At 45.4% G+C, this 15,547-nt stretch overlaps 1 protein-coding gene across 12 annotated transcripts in view; it reads right to left on the bottom strand.

Annotated features, from left to right (window-relative positions):
* The window catches only part of LRRFIP2 (LRR binding FLII interacting protein 2), an 85,111-nt gene that overhangs the window by 33,064 nt on the left and 36,500 nt on the right, over window positions 1-15,547 (bottom strand). For 7 of the 12 annotated variants that reach the window (XM_048511754.1, XM_048511760.1, XM_048511757.1 and 4 more), the window contains 4 exons: window positions 15,177-15,224; window positions 15,018-15,068; window positions 12,453-12,521; window positions 10,077-10,190 (listed from right to left, as the gene is read on the bottom strand). The exons of 4 other annotated variants lie outside the window; for them this stretch is intronic. In XM_048511754.1, the coding sequence (XP_048367711.1) occupies window positions 10,077-10,190; window positions 12,453-12,521; window positions 15,018-15,068; window positions 15,177-15,224 (282 nt within the window). The remainder of the gene's footprint in view (window positions 1-10,076; window positions 10,191-12,452; window positions 12,522-15,017; window positions 15,069-15,176; window positions 15,225-15,547) is intronic. One more of the 12 variants, XM_048511759.1, reaches the window with a different exon arrangement.

Here is a 15,547-nt window from a genome sequence, read left to right as displayed (position 1 = left end):
CTCCCCTCAAACCTAGAACGGGTGATGTGAGGATGTTTGGGAGACCTTGAGTAGGAGCAATAGAAGCCCCTACATGAGGCCAGAGGAGAAGGTATTTGGAGGTACTGCAGCTCTTTCCTTAGGGCCCTCCAGCATATCAAGATGATTTCAGTAGAGCAAGATGGCCACCCTTCTACAACCTCAAATGAGGGAGGTGGTGAAGGTGCATTACACTGGAAGCTTCCATTCCCAACACCTGGCTCAAGAAATCCCTTTCCTGGGGCCAAGGCCACTGGGTCAAACCAACAGCCATTAAGGGCCTTTTTGTAGCAGAAAATGCTTTTGTTTTGGCGTCTGAGGCTCTAAAGCCCTTTCCTCCTCTCCTCCGACAGTGTCTGAGCTGCTTTGAGCCTGTGTCCTCGATCAGAGAGATTATTGTCTCACTGTCTCCGTTTGATCTTTGCCACTCTCCGGGCATCTTCCATTGGCAAGTGTGAAGGAAGGAGGAGAGAGAAGGCATGGAAAGAGCAAAGGAGGTCAGGCATAAGACAAAAAAGACTGAGGAGGATACTCGCTATTATAGCAGAGTTACAATTGTTACACAAGCTGCAGGAGAAAATTAGAGGAAAAGAATAGAGTAGATGCTGCAGAGAGCCATCTCAGCTGATGTCCCTGCGCGAAGCAGGAATAAAACTAAGCTACAAGTTCCCACCTGGGAGACAGTAAATAGAATTTTAATCCTGCCTTCCTCAGCAGCCACTGGGAAACACTTTAGCTACAAGATACCCTGCTCCTAAGAGCAAGAAAAGACATTTTTCCAAAGTTCTTTTTTCAATTTTTTAAACAGAAAAATTGAAAAAAAATTGAAAAAAAATTGCGGAATACTGAAATTCCTATGAAATATTTTTCCCCATTTAGAATGAGTAAAATACTTCTGAAGGCACTATTTTTCACATTCAAAACAAACAGTGTGAAAAAGACTGAGAGTTTACTCAACACATAATATACCGTATATACCAGTGATGGCGAACCTTTTCGAGACTGAGTGCCCAAATTGCAACCCAAAACCCACTTATTTATCACTAAGTGCCAACACGGCAATTTAACCTGAATACTGAGGTTTTAGTTTAGAAAAAACGGTTGGCTCCGAGGTGTGCGCTACTCGGGAGTAAGCTTGGTGGTAGTCAGTGGCTTTCCTTTGAAGCAACTTGCAACTCTTCCAACTGGTGAATTATGACCCTAAGAGGGTTTACTCAGAAGTAAGCCCCATTGCCAGCAACCGAGCTTACTACCAAGTAAAGGATCACGCTTTAGTTCTCTGCATGAAAATCAGTGGGGTTTAACAATGCTTAACAGGGTTACCTACACTGCTTCCCCAAACCTAGGTCTTAGGTTTAATGCTAATATTCGAGCCCAGAGGCCCAGACCAGCCTAGATGTGTGGGGGTGGGGGGGCGACTCGGTTTGCGTGTGCCCACAGAGAGGGCTCTGAGTGCCACCTCTGGCACCTGTGCCATAGGTTCGCCACCACTGGTATATACTCACATGTAAGTTGAGTCAGGTGTATTTTAAAAAATATTTTAGGGTTTTTACTTTGTCGGCCGCAAGGGTGTGCAGTTTTTAGGCTAGCAGCACCAAAATTTCAGGGATTTTCCAAGAGACTCTCCTGATAATACCACCCAAGTTTGGTAAAGTTTGGTTTGGGGGGTCCAAAGTTATGGACCCCCAAAGAGGGTGACCCCATCCCCCATTGTTTCTAATGGGAGTTAATAGTAGATGGGGCTACATTTTGAGGGTCCATAACTTTGGACCCCCTGAACCAAACTTCACCAAACCTGGGTAGTATCATCAGGAGGGTCTCCTAAAGATACTCTGAAATGTTGGTACTGCTAACATAAACATTCCTCCCCTGACCAAAAATCCAGTTTTGAAGGATTTTAACTCTTGTGTTTTAGCTTGGTTGCTGATTGAGCTAAGGTTTTTGTACTTTTAAAATTATTGTTGAGAGCATATTGTTTTTGTTGACCCTCTTTTCCACTTACAGAGCTAGTTTACTGTTTTTCTTTGAAATAAATATTCAAAAACATTTAACCTACTGATGCCTCAATTAATGTAATGTTATTGGTATCTATTTTTATTTTTGAAATTTACCAGTAGCTGCTGCATTTCCCACCCTCGACTTATACGCAAGTCAATAAGTTTTCCCAGTTTTTTGTGGTAAAATTAGGTGCCTCGACTGATATGCGGGTCGACTTATACACAAGTATATATGGTACTCAAGAGGATTTTTTTGTTTTGTTATTTATATTTAAAGTAATTCTGGCAACAATTAATGTGCCATAAGGTACTTAATAATACATTATTAAAGAGTTGAGTGTTTCAATGTTTTAGAGTTTAGCTTAAGATCCAAACATGCTGGCAGTCTTATCTATTATCCAAATAATATACCTTCTTTTCTTTAGCACAGAACTTGTTTTCTGCCTTCAACTTTTACTTTTTTATGCCTTTTATGTGGCAAAAAGTAAAGGCATATGTACTATTGTAGCAAGGCGGCAAACATTTGCAAGTATTGTATATACTTGCAATTATAGAAAATGAAGATATTTATGCTTTTTCAATTCTAAAGGATATCCCAGCTAATACAATTTCCTACACTAAGATATAAATAATGCATTTCATGCTGTTAAATCAGGAAAGGTAGTTTCAATTTGACAGAAAAGGAAGCATTCTATACATTTCTATTTTCCCCCTATTTTTTTCCAGGAGAGAAAAAACAGAAAAAATGCGTCCCCATGGCCTCAAGGTTTCTGGAAATTTTTCGTCTCTAATGACTAATTGAGCCTAATTGAAAACTACAGAACTATCCTTCCTACACTAAATGTAACTGGGGTACACAATTGATCATGAAACCATGAAATAAATGCACATCAAGAGTGTCATGTCTGTACTGCCACATACAGTATTTTTCTCTATATCTAACATTACATTTAGTTTCACTATGGTAAGCATAATCCTATCCCCCTACTGGACCACTTGGAGCAGGGTATACTTGCGTACCAACTTAAGCGGTTCATCTAATCCAGCATCCTGTTTCTCACAGTGTCAACAAGCTTTCCTAGCGGCCCAAACAGGGTACAGAGGACAAGGCCTTCCCTTGACAAATAAGTTATTCACTCAGGAAAAAAAGATTTTTAATAGGGTAATCATTTTAAATGATCAAAGCAGTAAGTCTGCGGTAAATATTAACAGGCTAACATCAACATTTCACAACTGAAAAAAGAGGCATTCTGGTGTTCTTATTGACACATCCCTGTTCTTATATAAATAATCACAACTTGAACACACCATTCATCCCCAATTACACACTGCTGAAGGATTTTTGTCCTTCTTCTGTATTCATTTATTCTGCCCCTGCTTCAGAAGCAAGTTGTGACTAAAAGATGTCCATTCTGTTTTAAGGTTATGTAGAGCGCTTATAGCCTGATCCTTCACATTCTCACAAATATCAAATATTTTCCCAAATATGTATGTGCTAGATTTTATGCACAATACCATCAAATTAACAGAAGTAATACCATCCAACTTCCTACATTAAGTTTGAAAGTACCTAGCCATATAAGTTTGCTTATTATTATTATTTTTTTGCAATCAAGTCACAACTGGCTTTTGGTAACCCCATAAGGGTTTCAAGGTAAGAGATGTTCAATGGTAGTTTGGAATTGCCTCAGAGGCGCGTTGGGGGGAAATGGCGCCTGAAGACAACTCCTTCTCCGGGCAGCTTCCACCCCTGCCCCCCGCGCTCGTGAGTGGGGCTCTGGGGCATGGCCCCATCCCAAGCCCCGCCCATGGCTTCTGTGCAGGCTGGCTTTGGAAACCATGGAAACACTCCCCACCATCCATGCAGGGCGGCTCCTGCTTTCCCTAGGCCGTGGGGAGGACAGAAGCCAAGCCAGCCTGCAGGGAGCCCAGAACGGTACATTGGTACTTACCCTGAAGGGGCCTTCTCTTGTAGGCAGGAGACCTTCTCGCTGGGTGATTACCATACCCTCTCAGGGAGGCAGGATCAAACGTCACTTCCTGTTCAGGCTAGGACTCGTTCAACTTCCCCAGTAAACTCCTGACTGAGCAGTGTAAGTAACAATTATAAACATATAGAGTAGAACAGGAAGAAGGGATGTAATAACAATCAACTTTAGATGTGAAACAGGGTTCAAACTTCGTCATAGTTGACGTAAGAAGAGAGGTAAAGGGTTTCTTAACCTACAACTGTTGAAGACATTCCGGTCGCTAGCGGTGTCAAGGGAGGGACGAGAAGGTCTCCTGCCTACAAGAGAAGGCCCCTTCAGGGTAAGTACCAATGTACCGTTCTCTTGTAGGAGGAGACCTTCTCGGTGGGACCTCCCCAAGCAGTGTCCCCAAAAATGGGTGGGCTACCGCTAAGCGTCCAGTATGTTCTCAAGAACTCTGTGGCCGAAAACGGTTTCGGCCGCGCCCCATGACTGTAGTTTATAGTGTTTGACGAACGATGAAGGGCTGGCCCAGATGGCTACTCTACAGATTTGTTCCAGGGTGGCCTTGTTACGAAAGGCTGCGTTGGTTGAGGCGCTACGTGTGGAATGGGCTGTGATGCCCCCGGGAACAGGCAAATTGAGGGCCTTATGGGCCTCCACGATGCATGACCTGATGGATGTGCTGATGGACGCAGAAGACATTCGGTGTCCCAGGTTGGGGGACGAGACGTTAATGAAAAGGGATTGAGTCTGTCTGAAATCAGATGTTCGTAGGATGAATGCCTTAAGGGTCCTGCGCACGTCCAACGTGTGTCCTGTACGTTCCCGTGGATGCGCCGGTTTGGGGCAGAAGTTAGGTAGGATAATATCTTGTTGTAGATGAAATGCGGACGCCGCTTTGGGTCTAAAGGTGGGGTCCGGTGATAGGACCACTCGGTCCTGGTGGAATACACATAGGTTAGGGTTAAAGGAAAGTGCGCTGAGCTCTGATACTCTACGAGCTGAGGTGATGGCCACCAGAAATATTGCCTTCATACGGAGCCACTTCAGGTGGATTGACTGAATGGGTTCGAAGGGGGAGGCGGTGAGGGCCGTCAGGACCGTGTGAAGGCGCCATGATGGGAATCTGTGGTAGACCGGTGGCTGTTGTTGTTGGACCCCCTTAAGGAAACGGATGACGTCGGGGTGTTGAGACGGTTTGAGGCCCCGAGGCAGTGGGCACACCGTGGACAGAGCCGCCACCTGTCGTCTGAGAGTGTTGCTTCTGAGGCCCCTTCGAAACCCTTCCTGAAGAAAGTCTAGGATGGAAGCTACTGATGGAGCACTGGGATCTATCTGGTGCGTTCTGGCCCATGTCACGAAGGATCTCCAGGTGGAGTTGTATAGTCTGACTGTGGAGGGGTGGCGGGACTCCAGCATGGTGTTGATTACGTCTGTTGAGTAGCCTTTGCTGGTTAGAAGTCGCCGCTCACAAGCCAGGCGGTCAGGCACAGCCAACCGGGGTCCGGATGCCGAAGGGGACCCTGCAGGAGGAGATCCGGGCGTATCGGAAGGTGAAACGGAGGGGAGATCGCCATCTCCATTATTGCCGAAAACCAAGGTCTTCTTGGCCAGAAGGGTGCCACTAGGATGACCTCTGATCTTTCTATTCTTATTCGCCTTAGCAGCTTCGGTATTACCGGGGTTGGAGGGAACGGGTAGAGGAGGCCTTGGGGCCATGGAGCGATCAGCGTGTCCACTTCTTGTGCCTGGTGATGAAAGAACCGGGAGAAGAAGGTCGGGACTTGCGCGTTTTCCGCCGTCGCGAATAGGTCTACTCTTGGAACGCCGAACCGGAGGGTGATCTGGAGGAAGACCGACCTGTTGAGTGACCATTAGGCAGGGGATACCGTTTGCCGACTCAGCCAGTCGGCGCTTAGGTTGAGTTTCCCCTTGATGTGCTCGGCTTGCAGGCTCAGAACGTTTACCTCTGCCCAGTGGAAGATCTTTTTGGCCTCTTTGTGTAACCTGGAGGACCAAGAGCCGCCCTGGTGATTTAGGTAGGTTTTGGCCGCCACGTTGTCCGTTCTGATGAGTAAATGTTTGTTCTTCAGTTTGGTGCTGAAGTGTTGTAGGGCTAGAAGTATGGCACGCATCTCGAGCAGGTTGATTGGTAGGGAGGATGCAGGGGCTGGCCACTTGCCCTGTACAAATTCGTCTCCCAGGGTTGCGCCCCAACCCTGCAGACTCGCGTCTGTGAACATCTGAATCGGGTTCTTGGTCGCATATATTTTTCCCTGTGAAAGATGGGATCTGACGGTCCACCAACGGAGGTCTGTCTTGAGGGACCGAGGAATGTTTAGGAGTCGGTCCCGTTTCTGAAGGATGTCCCACTGGTACGGTCGCAGATGCAGTTGGAGGCCCCTGGAGTGGAACCTGCTCCATTGGATCAGGTCGAAGGTGGCTGTCATGACTCCCAGGACCTTGGAGAGGAACAGCAGCGAGGCGACCCTGGATTTGATGACCGTGGTTACCATGTGAATTATCTTGAGAATCTTCTCCTCTGGTACGAAGGTAGGTTTTGGCCGCCACGTTGTCCGTTCTGATGAGTAAATGTTTGTTCTTGAGAATCTTCTCCTCTGGTACGAAGAGGGTGTTTTGTACCGTGTCTATGAGGGCCCCCAGGTGGACCAGTTGCTGGGTTGGAAGAAGGTGGCTCTTTTCTAGGTTGATCAGAAAACCGTGATTCTTTAGGGTCTGCATGGTCAGGTGCAGGTCTTGTAGGGCTGTCTCTGACGACTTGGATCGTATCAGAATGTCGTCGAGGTAGGGGTGTATGTGTATGCCCTGTTGACGGAGAAGTGTAATGGGTCCCAGTAGGAGTTTCGAGAAAACTCTCGGTGCTGTGGCCAGCCCGAACGGCAACGCTCGGAACTGAAAGTGTTGGTCCCCTAGACAGAATCGGAGGAATCTGCGGTGGGAGGGACGAATGGGTACGTGGAGGTAGGCCTCGGTGAGGTCCAGTGAGGTAAGGAAGTCTCCTGGTCGCAATGCTTCCGTGATGGACCTCAGGGATTCCATCTTGAACCTTTTTAAGTGAATGAATTTGTTCACAGTTCGTAGATTGAGGATGGCCCGCCAGTCCCCGTTCTTCTTGGGGACTGTAAAAAAGTGTGAGTAATGACCTAAGCGTTTCTGCGAGGTTGGGACCGGTTCTATGGCCTTTATGGATAGAAGGTGGTTAACGGCTGTGCGGGTTCTGGTCGCCTTCTCTGGTCTGGAGCTGATTGGAGATTGAAGGAAGTTGGGCGGAGGTAGACGGAGGAATTCTATGGTGTATCCGAGTGATACCACCTCCTGAGACCAAGCATCCATGTGGTCTCCTCTCCACTGATCTCCAAAGTTGAGAAGGCGAGCCCCCACTGGAAGGGTAGCGGAGTCAGGATCTGGGCGCGGGCTCTGGTCTGGTGTTCTTGTCGAACTTGTTCTGGGGCCTAAAGTTGCCTCTTCTACGAAAGGAGCCCCTGTTAGACCAGGATGCAGATCTATTGTCCTTATGTGAACGTTGAAAGAATTTTTGAGGGCGGAAGTTATTTCTGGGCCAGGAGCCCGACCCACTTGGACGTACATATTTGGGCATGGTTTTCTTATGGTCCTTAGACTCCACCAGGATGTCGTCCAGCTCCTTGCCGAAGAGTCTACCCCCCTGAAAGGAATACGCAGCTACAATAGTTTTAGATTGGTTGTCGGCTTGCCATGTTCTAAGCCACGCGTTGCGTCTGGCTACTATGTTGGCTGCCATGGATCGGGAGGATAAGATCAATGCATCTAGAGAGGCATCAGCAATGAATGAGGCCGCAATTCTAATCCTCTCCAGGCCGTCCCGAACTCCTCAAGCCTCTGGGGGTAGGAGCTCCATGATGCAGGCCAGCCAGACTAGAATGGCTCTAGACACTGTGGAGGCCGGGGCTATGGCTTTCATAGCCAGAGCCAGGGATTCATGGGAACGTCTGAGCGCTGCCTCAGACCTTTTATCTAGGGGGTCTTTGAGGTTCCCCTCCCCGTCTTTGGACACCAGTCCTGCAGATTGAATGGCCACGGCGGGGGCATCTACCAGTGGAACCTTCAGGAGATCCTCCACATATTCTGGCACTGCATATAATTTGCGTGCATTGGCTAACAGGTGTTTGTTGGAGCCAGGGGTCTCCCACTCTTTCCTAATCTTTTTTATGAAGAATTCCAGGAGTGGAAGAATGGATTTGTATGGCTCGTCCTGGGGGAAGAAGGTTTTGCTGCCCTTAGGGACGCCCTTGATGTTGGAAGGGGTGGCCGAGGTGGATGGTTGGTCAGTGTCCACATCCTGAAGTTCTAGTGCAGCCACAGTTTTGGCTATCAGGAACTGGAGGTCCTCTGGGTTAAAACATTTATAGGACTGATCTGGGGAGGTCTCCATGACTTCCTCCGTGTCAGAGAAGCGCTCCAAGGAGGCCGGGTCGGGGCCTCTTCCCTGGTGGTCATCTACACCCCCTGAGGAGGGGGGGGGAGCGCACGCACCGGGGATCTAGGATAGCCCCTAGCTTGCCCTTGGCTCATGGTGGATAGAGCAGGTGCGTTGGAGGGAGGTGGAGTGCCAGTAGCCCTGGATCCCCTGCCCCTTAAGTAGGCCTCTATGTGATCCTCAATGGCTCTCTGAAAGGCGGATGGGAATTCCGCTGTGGGCCAAGCCTGTCCCTCCCGGGGGGGGGGCGCTCTGGACAACTGCCTTTCCCCATCGGGGGATCCCCCCCCCCGCTGGGTCGCTCTTGCCTGAGTGACGGAGGAGCAGACGATCTGGCACCAACGCTGCTGTCGCGATGGGGCCGAATGGAAGTTTCCGCAGCTTGGAGGCCCTCCGAGGACTGTGAGGAGGAGCGGGGTGGTAACGATCCCGTTGCCGTTGTGCCCCGTTTGGCCGGAGGCTCATTCCGGCTGCTGTCTGTTTTGGCGCGCTTTTTTCCGCTCCGGGCCACGCCGCGGCTCGCCGCCTCAGCCGCTGCCTCAGAGAGGGTCAGGCTGGCTGCCACGGAAGTGGCGCTGCGCGAGGCGCACGCGCTGTCGTTTGGGGGGGTCTTCTTTGAGGAGGCTCGAGTGCCTTCGGCTGCCCCCCCCGTGAAAGATCTCCCTGGGGGGAGAGAATTCCCGGTCCGCCATGATGGCGTGAAGGAGTGGCCTGAAAAGGGCGGGAAAGGAGGAACGAGGGAATTAAAAGAAATCCCCAAGCCTCCTTGTAGAAGAAAGGGAGATAAGGAAGGTTGGAAAAAGAATTTTAGTCTTTGAAGAGAAGAAAGACAGAGTAAAGGGAAGAATTTTTTGAAAAGGCTAAGGAGTCCACAGGATCCGTGCGCTCCCTGTCAGGCAGGAAATAGAACTGGGGAAGTTGAACGAGTCCTAGCCTGAACAGGAAGTGACGTTTGATCCTGCCTCCCTGAGAGGGTGTGGTAATCACCCAGCGAGAAGGTCTCCTCCCACAAGAGAAGGGCAGGGCGCTCCCCCACACGTCCTTGCAGGCCAGCTCCTGCTTTCCCCAGGGCTTGCAGGAAGGCCAGGAGCGGGGTGAACCACAGCAGGCGGCTTGGGTGCATGCCATTTTGTCTCATGGGGGGTGTCTGCCCCCCCATGACCAAAAGATGTGCGCCCAAGGACATGAGTGTCCCCATGTCCCTAGGGCGGTATGCCCCTGCATTGCCTGCCTTAGCATCTCAACCCTAGCATTCCTTGGAAGTCTCCCACCCAACTACTAGCCAGAGCTAAGCCTGAGAGTGTCATCCAGCAAGTTTCCTTGGTATGAGTAGGGATTTAACCACTAACCATGGTATGAGTAGGGATTTAACCATTTAACCACCTTAACTACTATACCACACTGGTTCTCATCAGCTGGATACTGCATTTTAAATAAATATCGTCTGAAGCTATATAAAGTTCTGCACTGCTAGCAACAAATATTTATTACCAAGTCATGCTTGCTACTAAAGCCAAATTTGTTAGTACAATGCTGGCACCACTCCCCACAGAAAATAGACAATCATTAATAAAACAGCGATGACATTAGCACAATGCTAATCACACTCACACTGTTCAAGTCTGGAATGCTGACATCATCCAAGTCAGACACAATGCTTCCCCTACGATTTGAACGGCTAAAATAATCAGCTGCAGTTTCACTATGATCTGAAAAGTCAGTTGACTTCAGTGACAAAGCCAACAGAAGGAGAGAGAAAAAATGGATTGAATAAAACAGATGTATTTGAAAGGAAAAGTCTTGCTACATGGTGACAACACTGGAAAATTATAAGCACATTATTATCCCTTGAATATAACCATAAGGTACAACAAAACTGGGGAAAGAGAAAAGCCAAAGATTTTTTTAAAAGGCCACTGATAAAGAAACACTGAATTTAGTCATTCATCAAGCAACTGAACCATGCTATTCATATTTCTATGTTAAAATCAGAGAAAGCTTCCCTTTCATGAATGCGGTTTACCATTCAATACGGGTTAAGTGCTTCATGCCAGTGGTTTTCAAATTATTAATGAAACAAAGGATTCCACACCAAGACTGCAAATGGGTAACTGTTTTAGTCTGTTATAGCAAACAAATGAAAAGTTTGTGGCAACATTTATTTCAATATGAGATAAGGAAAATCTTATGCAGAAGATTTGGGGTGGCATCTAAGATGCCTCAGTTCAATTTTCTCTTCACATATCTATCTCCCCTGCTTCCCCCCAAGATTTCCTGCTCTGATTTTCCCTTTCACTTATATGAACAAGTGAACTGTTGTGAGACTGAAGTAAATACTGTTTGTATTTAAGGTCCCAATGGACTTTTGTTTTATTTGCCATACTGAGAAAACATAACTGCCGTTCCAAGCTTCTCGTGCATGTGTGACCCAGAGAACATGTGAATGAAAGATGCTGATATTACTCCTGTGTGACTGAATCATTTTTCAGCCGCATCAGCTACACAGTTAAAGATACAATGAAAACAGTACAGTAATCCATTCTGGGCCCTTGCTATGGAGGGAGGGAATTAACACATTTTGTATCTAAACCTCTGCATTTACACACAGCCAATCTACATTATCGTTGTTCTCACTTCATTACTGCCACCTGACTTTTCCAGATAAAGAACTAGAATGGGTTGCCTTCCCTCCAGCAACTCAACCACGAGCTATATTCAGAACTTCAAATGTTTTCTTAGAACCTCAAATGCTGGGGTGACATGCATATCCACTTAATTATTTTTCCTGCCGTTTCTTGTATGGCCACAAAGAGCAAGCAGAATAATCTCCCAGTTACCAGCCTTACTCAAACACTACCATGATACTGTTAATAGTAATCATAAATATCAAGACTATTAGAGCCTACAGATGTATGTGTTTTAATAACCAAATAGCAGAATTAGATCATTAGTGAGCATATCTAGGAATTCTAAGTTCCTTTACAAAGTCACAAATTTACAGTACTTATTTGAAAAGAACACAACCCATAGTGTAAGATGATTCTCCTAAAAATGTCACTATGGCAATCTGAAGGACTAGAGCCAACCAGAGGGCTTAGGGACAGACTGCGACAGCAAGACTAGGCAGACACAAGGTGAAGTTCAAGGCCAGTACAGGAAGGTGTCCTATCAGAAGGGTGTCATCACGGATATCCATGACTGGGGACAGATGGCTGATTCATGCCGCAGGAGGCTGGGGGCAACCTGGGGGTACAGGGGTGGGCTAGGGCATTTAAGATGGCAGCCAGGGACTAACATGCAGCAGACAGCATGTCTGGAATGGGAGTCCATACCTGGGAGAACTCTGAACTACCAGGGGTATGATAAAAGATAAATACTGTTTAACTTTCTGAACCCAATGAAGACCAGAAGCAGATGCTGAAGACTATGCCTCTTTTTGCCCTGGAGCCTCAGTCCCAGCCTGCTGTGGGGGTCCTCATACTTCCCCACCCCATTCCAAAAGCCCAGGAACAGTCACACAAATTTACTTTAAATTTACATTTTGAAATAACCTGTAAACAAATGTAACATGACCCCCTTTTCTCTCCTCCCCCCCCCCTTTTGCTGGCATACCTAGGGGGGGAAAACCAATTTAGTAAATCCAATAATTCATTAACACTGATATCATCATTGTGCAAGAAATATCTTCTCCATGCCTTGAACACATAACTTTTATTAGTAGTAAAACAGCTTTCATTGTGATAAATAGGCTTTTTCAAGACGATGCCAGACCAACAGAGACATATTTCTCAGGAGTGAGACACAAGTACCATGCAGTTCCACCTTACGCAATAATAAAACAGAAGAAAACTACAGTACTTTATATGTGCACACAGTGTGAGCATTGCCAGTTATTTTATTAAACTTGCAATCAGGCCTCAAGTACTCCATGTGCTACAAGCTGATACCACAGCAAATACATGATACAAATCATGCAACCCAGCTCACCATGCTATCCCTCCTCCCTCGCACGGCACGATCAGATGATACAATGCTCCCTGATTCATCATCTGTAAACTATAAGAGTCAAAGACAGGCAATTACTAAGTCTCAATTAGATAAACATTTGAATGAGTCAGTGTCAATTATCTGTATATAATATTACTGACACATGTACATATTAAAAATATGTAAAAAACCAAAACAATGTGCTGAGAAATGCTATCTTCACAACACCCTGAAGCCAAATCACCCATACAGGATGCCCGAGGTCGCCTCCAGGAGAAGCAGTGTATCTCTGTAATTTGCAAAGAGACTATGATGGACTGCAAGGAAATATGATTTTTTAAAAGTGTAGTTTTGTCTAAAACAACTCACTGTCTACAGCCTGAATGAGAGAGAAAGGCTTACACACAAGGGAGCCACCTTACTGGCTGTTGCCTCCTGCACTCTGACTGGCCAAGTAACTATATGATGGGGGGGGGGGGAGGTTAACTTCCTGACAGAAGAATCTGTGAAGCTTTTTGACCTTGAGCATTCCTGCTGTTAAGTGCAGTTTGCTTGAGGGAAGTAATCAGTCAAAGTGTGGGTCTGCAACTGTTATCAGCATGAGTGCTGAATGAAAGCAAATATATACACAGATGAAATATATTGATGGAAGGGTTTATTGGAGATGTAGAGTCATAATAAACCAGGGTTGGAATATTTTCTAGTGACAAAAGGATTCCCGTATTCCAGTGGGTCTGTGATATTGGGATTTGCTATAGTTTACCTCAGTAGAGAATTTGTTTTATTTTTAGGGTTTTTCTAACTGTGGGGGTTGTGTGAGGGTACTATGTATAAGTATCAAGCCAGTGTTAGGACCCTATATGTGAAGAATCCAATAGCCAATACCATCTGTGAAGTTAAAGGAACTGTACAATCTGTGAAACATATAAGAAACAATAAACATCTGAGCTGAACTGAAACTGAACAATCTTGTTAAGTGCTGTGCAGAGAAACAAACCTCTGAACCTCTGTGCCAACATTTTGTGTATAGTGTGTGCATCCTTCCTTTTGCCTTATTTGCCTCATCAAAATTCATCTCCAAGTCATTATTCATCCCTTTATCATCTCCTCTATCTGTTAATAAACCTTTAATCTGTTTAAGTTTAAATCTGCCTCCAGTATTTATTTTAGAGTGCCTTCATGAGGTGTGTGCCTGGAAAAGAATAATGTCAACAGGCATCCTTTACCTTCTGGGTGTGTTACAGGGCTGAGGTGAAGTGCTTTCAACCAAATGCTACCATTTTCTGAAGCACCTCAGTCCCTGAGGAGAAATGGTGGGGAAAATCTCACAAATCTGGCCAATTAGTAATTTCCCTGCCTTGATGATATTGGAAGGTATGGGAGCCCATTGCAAAGCCAAATACAATCTTTGTAGGATCCTTGTCAAAGAGTACCACCCTCCTCAGTAGTAGAAATTAAGAAAAAGTTTTGCCTGCAATAATATCCCCAAGGGTGGGCCTTTCTTTTTCCTCTTAGGAGCCAAGGAAAGTACATGGCTTAAGCTGATTTACATGTTCAATATCAAAGTAAAAATAACTTTTCCTTTCTAATATAATGTCAAAATATTGCAGTAAGATTCATTAGTGATGGAGGTCAAACACAAGCCAGAACTTAAGAAGGGTCAAACGAACAGACTTGAAGGAATTCCTGGTGGTGTGCTTGTACATAAGAGTAAGAAACTGGATATACCACCATAGGGCACAACAAAACATGCCACTTTTTAAGAAGGAAATGACAGGACTGCATGCGCTTGCCATATCCCCACCAAGTGCTTAAAAAAGTGAGTTCAGGGTGGATAGGGTGAACAGAGGTAAGGGAGGAACACAGAAACTTTCCATTCCTCATTACTGTTTGGTGCTCAGTGAGGGGAAAAGGGTGATAAGAGGTTCTATTAGACTTTATGGTGGTCTTTCTACGGATGGAAAATATATGCATGCAAGGAAGTATTATGTACAAAATGTAAAGCTTGGATAGAGACACAACAGATTATAGCTCTTTCAGCTTGAAACAAACTGGGCACCAAACAGTATTGAGGAATGGAAAGTTTCTGTGTAACACGGGATGCTATCACAACACTAGCCCCCAGTACAGTTTCTATCAAAAACAAAGAAAGTCTGTTGCTGAAGGAGGAAAGTCACACACACCCTTTTCTGCCTACCATAAATCCCTTACTAAACTGACTTAAGGACAAGCATAACACAGATAAAACACTGGTGATATGTCCTATGTTAATTTACAATGATTTCTAATTCCCATGACAATTTTCAAGTCTATTATCTTTTAAATCTGATTACAATACCTCATATGATAACTTTCAAATAGAGCTTTTTGTGAAAGTAGATCATTCACAAATCGCCAGAACAGACAAAAATTTATATTTTTGCTTAAGTTTAATTACCTGTATTTCTTAGTGATCTACAACCCATATATTCATCAGTAGCAGGATTAAAGCAAATGAATAAAACAGGAGAAAATTAGTCACAAGAAGAAAACTTCAAGACATGCAAACCAACAGAAGTCTCTCACCACTGGACTACTTCGTGCTGAACTTGCTCTTGAAGAACTATATTCAGAAGGCTAAAACCAAAATTGCAAAGGAAAGGAAGAGGAATTGTTTGATAATTTACCTAGTGATATTTTTAAAAAATATTTTGTATACACCAGAAGAAAAACCTGTAAACTTACAGTGTAATAGCTATATGAATTATTCAATCCATCACCACACAGTGATGCCTAGAGAACAAAGAGAATATACTTTTGGAGAATAAAGGTAATATCTGTGTGTTCTTTGAGCATTCTCTTAGAAAGCAACTCAACCACACCTTGACAAAATGCCAGTACACATGCCTGAGAGATGTCTTTTTCCAAAGTGAGAGCTCACGAGCATAAGCCTGCAGCAGCAAATATGATTAGTCTGTCAAATGTATCTTTAGTGTAACATCTTCAAACTCTTGCCTTATAAAAATCTGACAGGGTAAAAGCATTTCACCTTTTTAATGTATTTATTTATATACACTAACATTTGATCTTGCAATTTAGTTTTCTCAGAGTCACAG

The sequence above is a fragment of the Sphaerodactylus townsendi genome, linkage group LG11 (genome assembly GCF_021028975.2).
Source record: "Sphaerodactylus townsendi isolate TG3544 linkage group LG11, MPM_Stown_v2.3, whole genome shotgun sequence".
NCBI lineage: Eukaryota > Metazoa > Chordata > Lepidosauria > Squamata > Sphaerodactylidae > Sphaerodactylus > Sphaerodactylus townsendi.
This window is presented reverse-complemented; position numbering and strand designations above follow the sequence as displayed.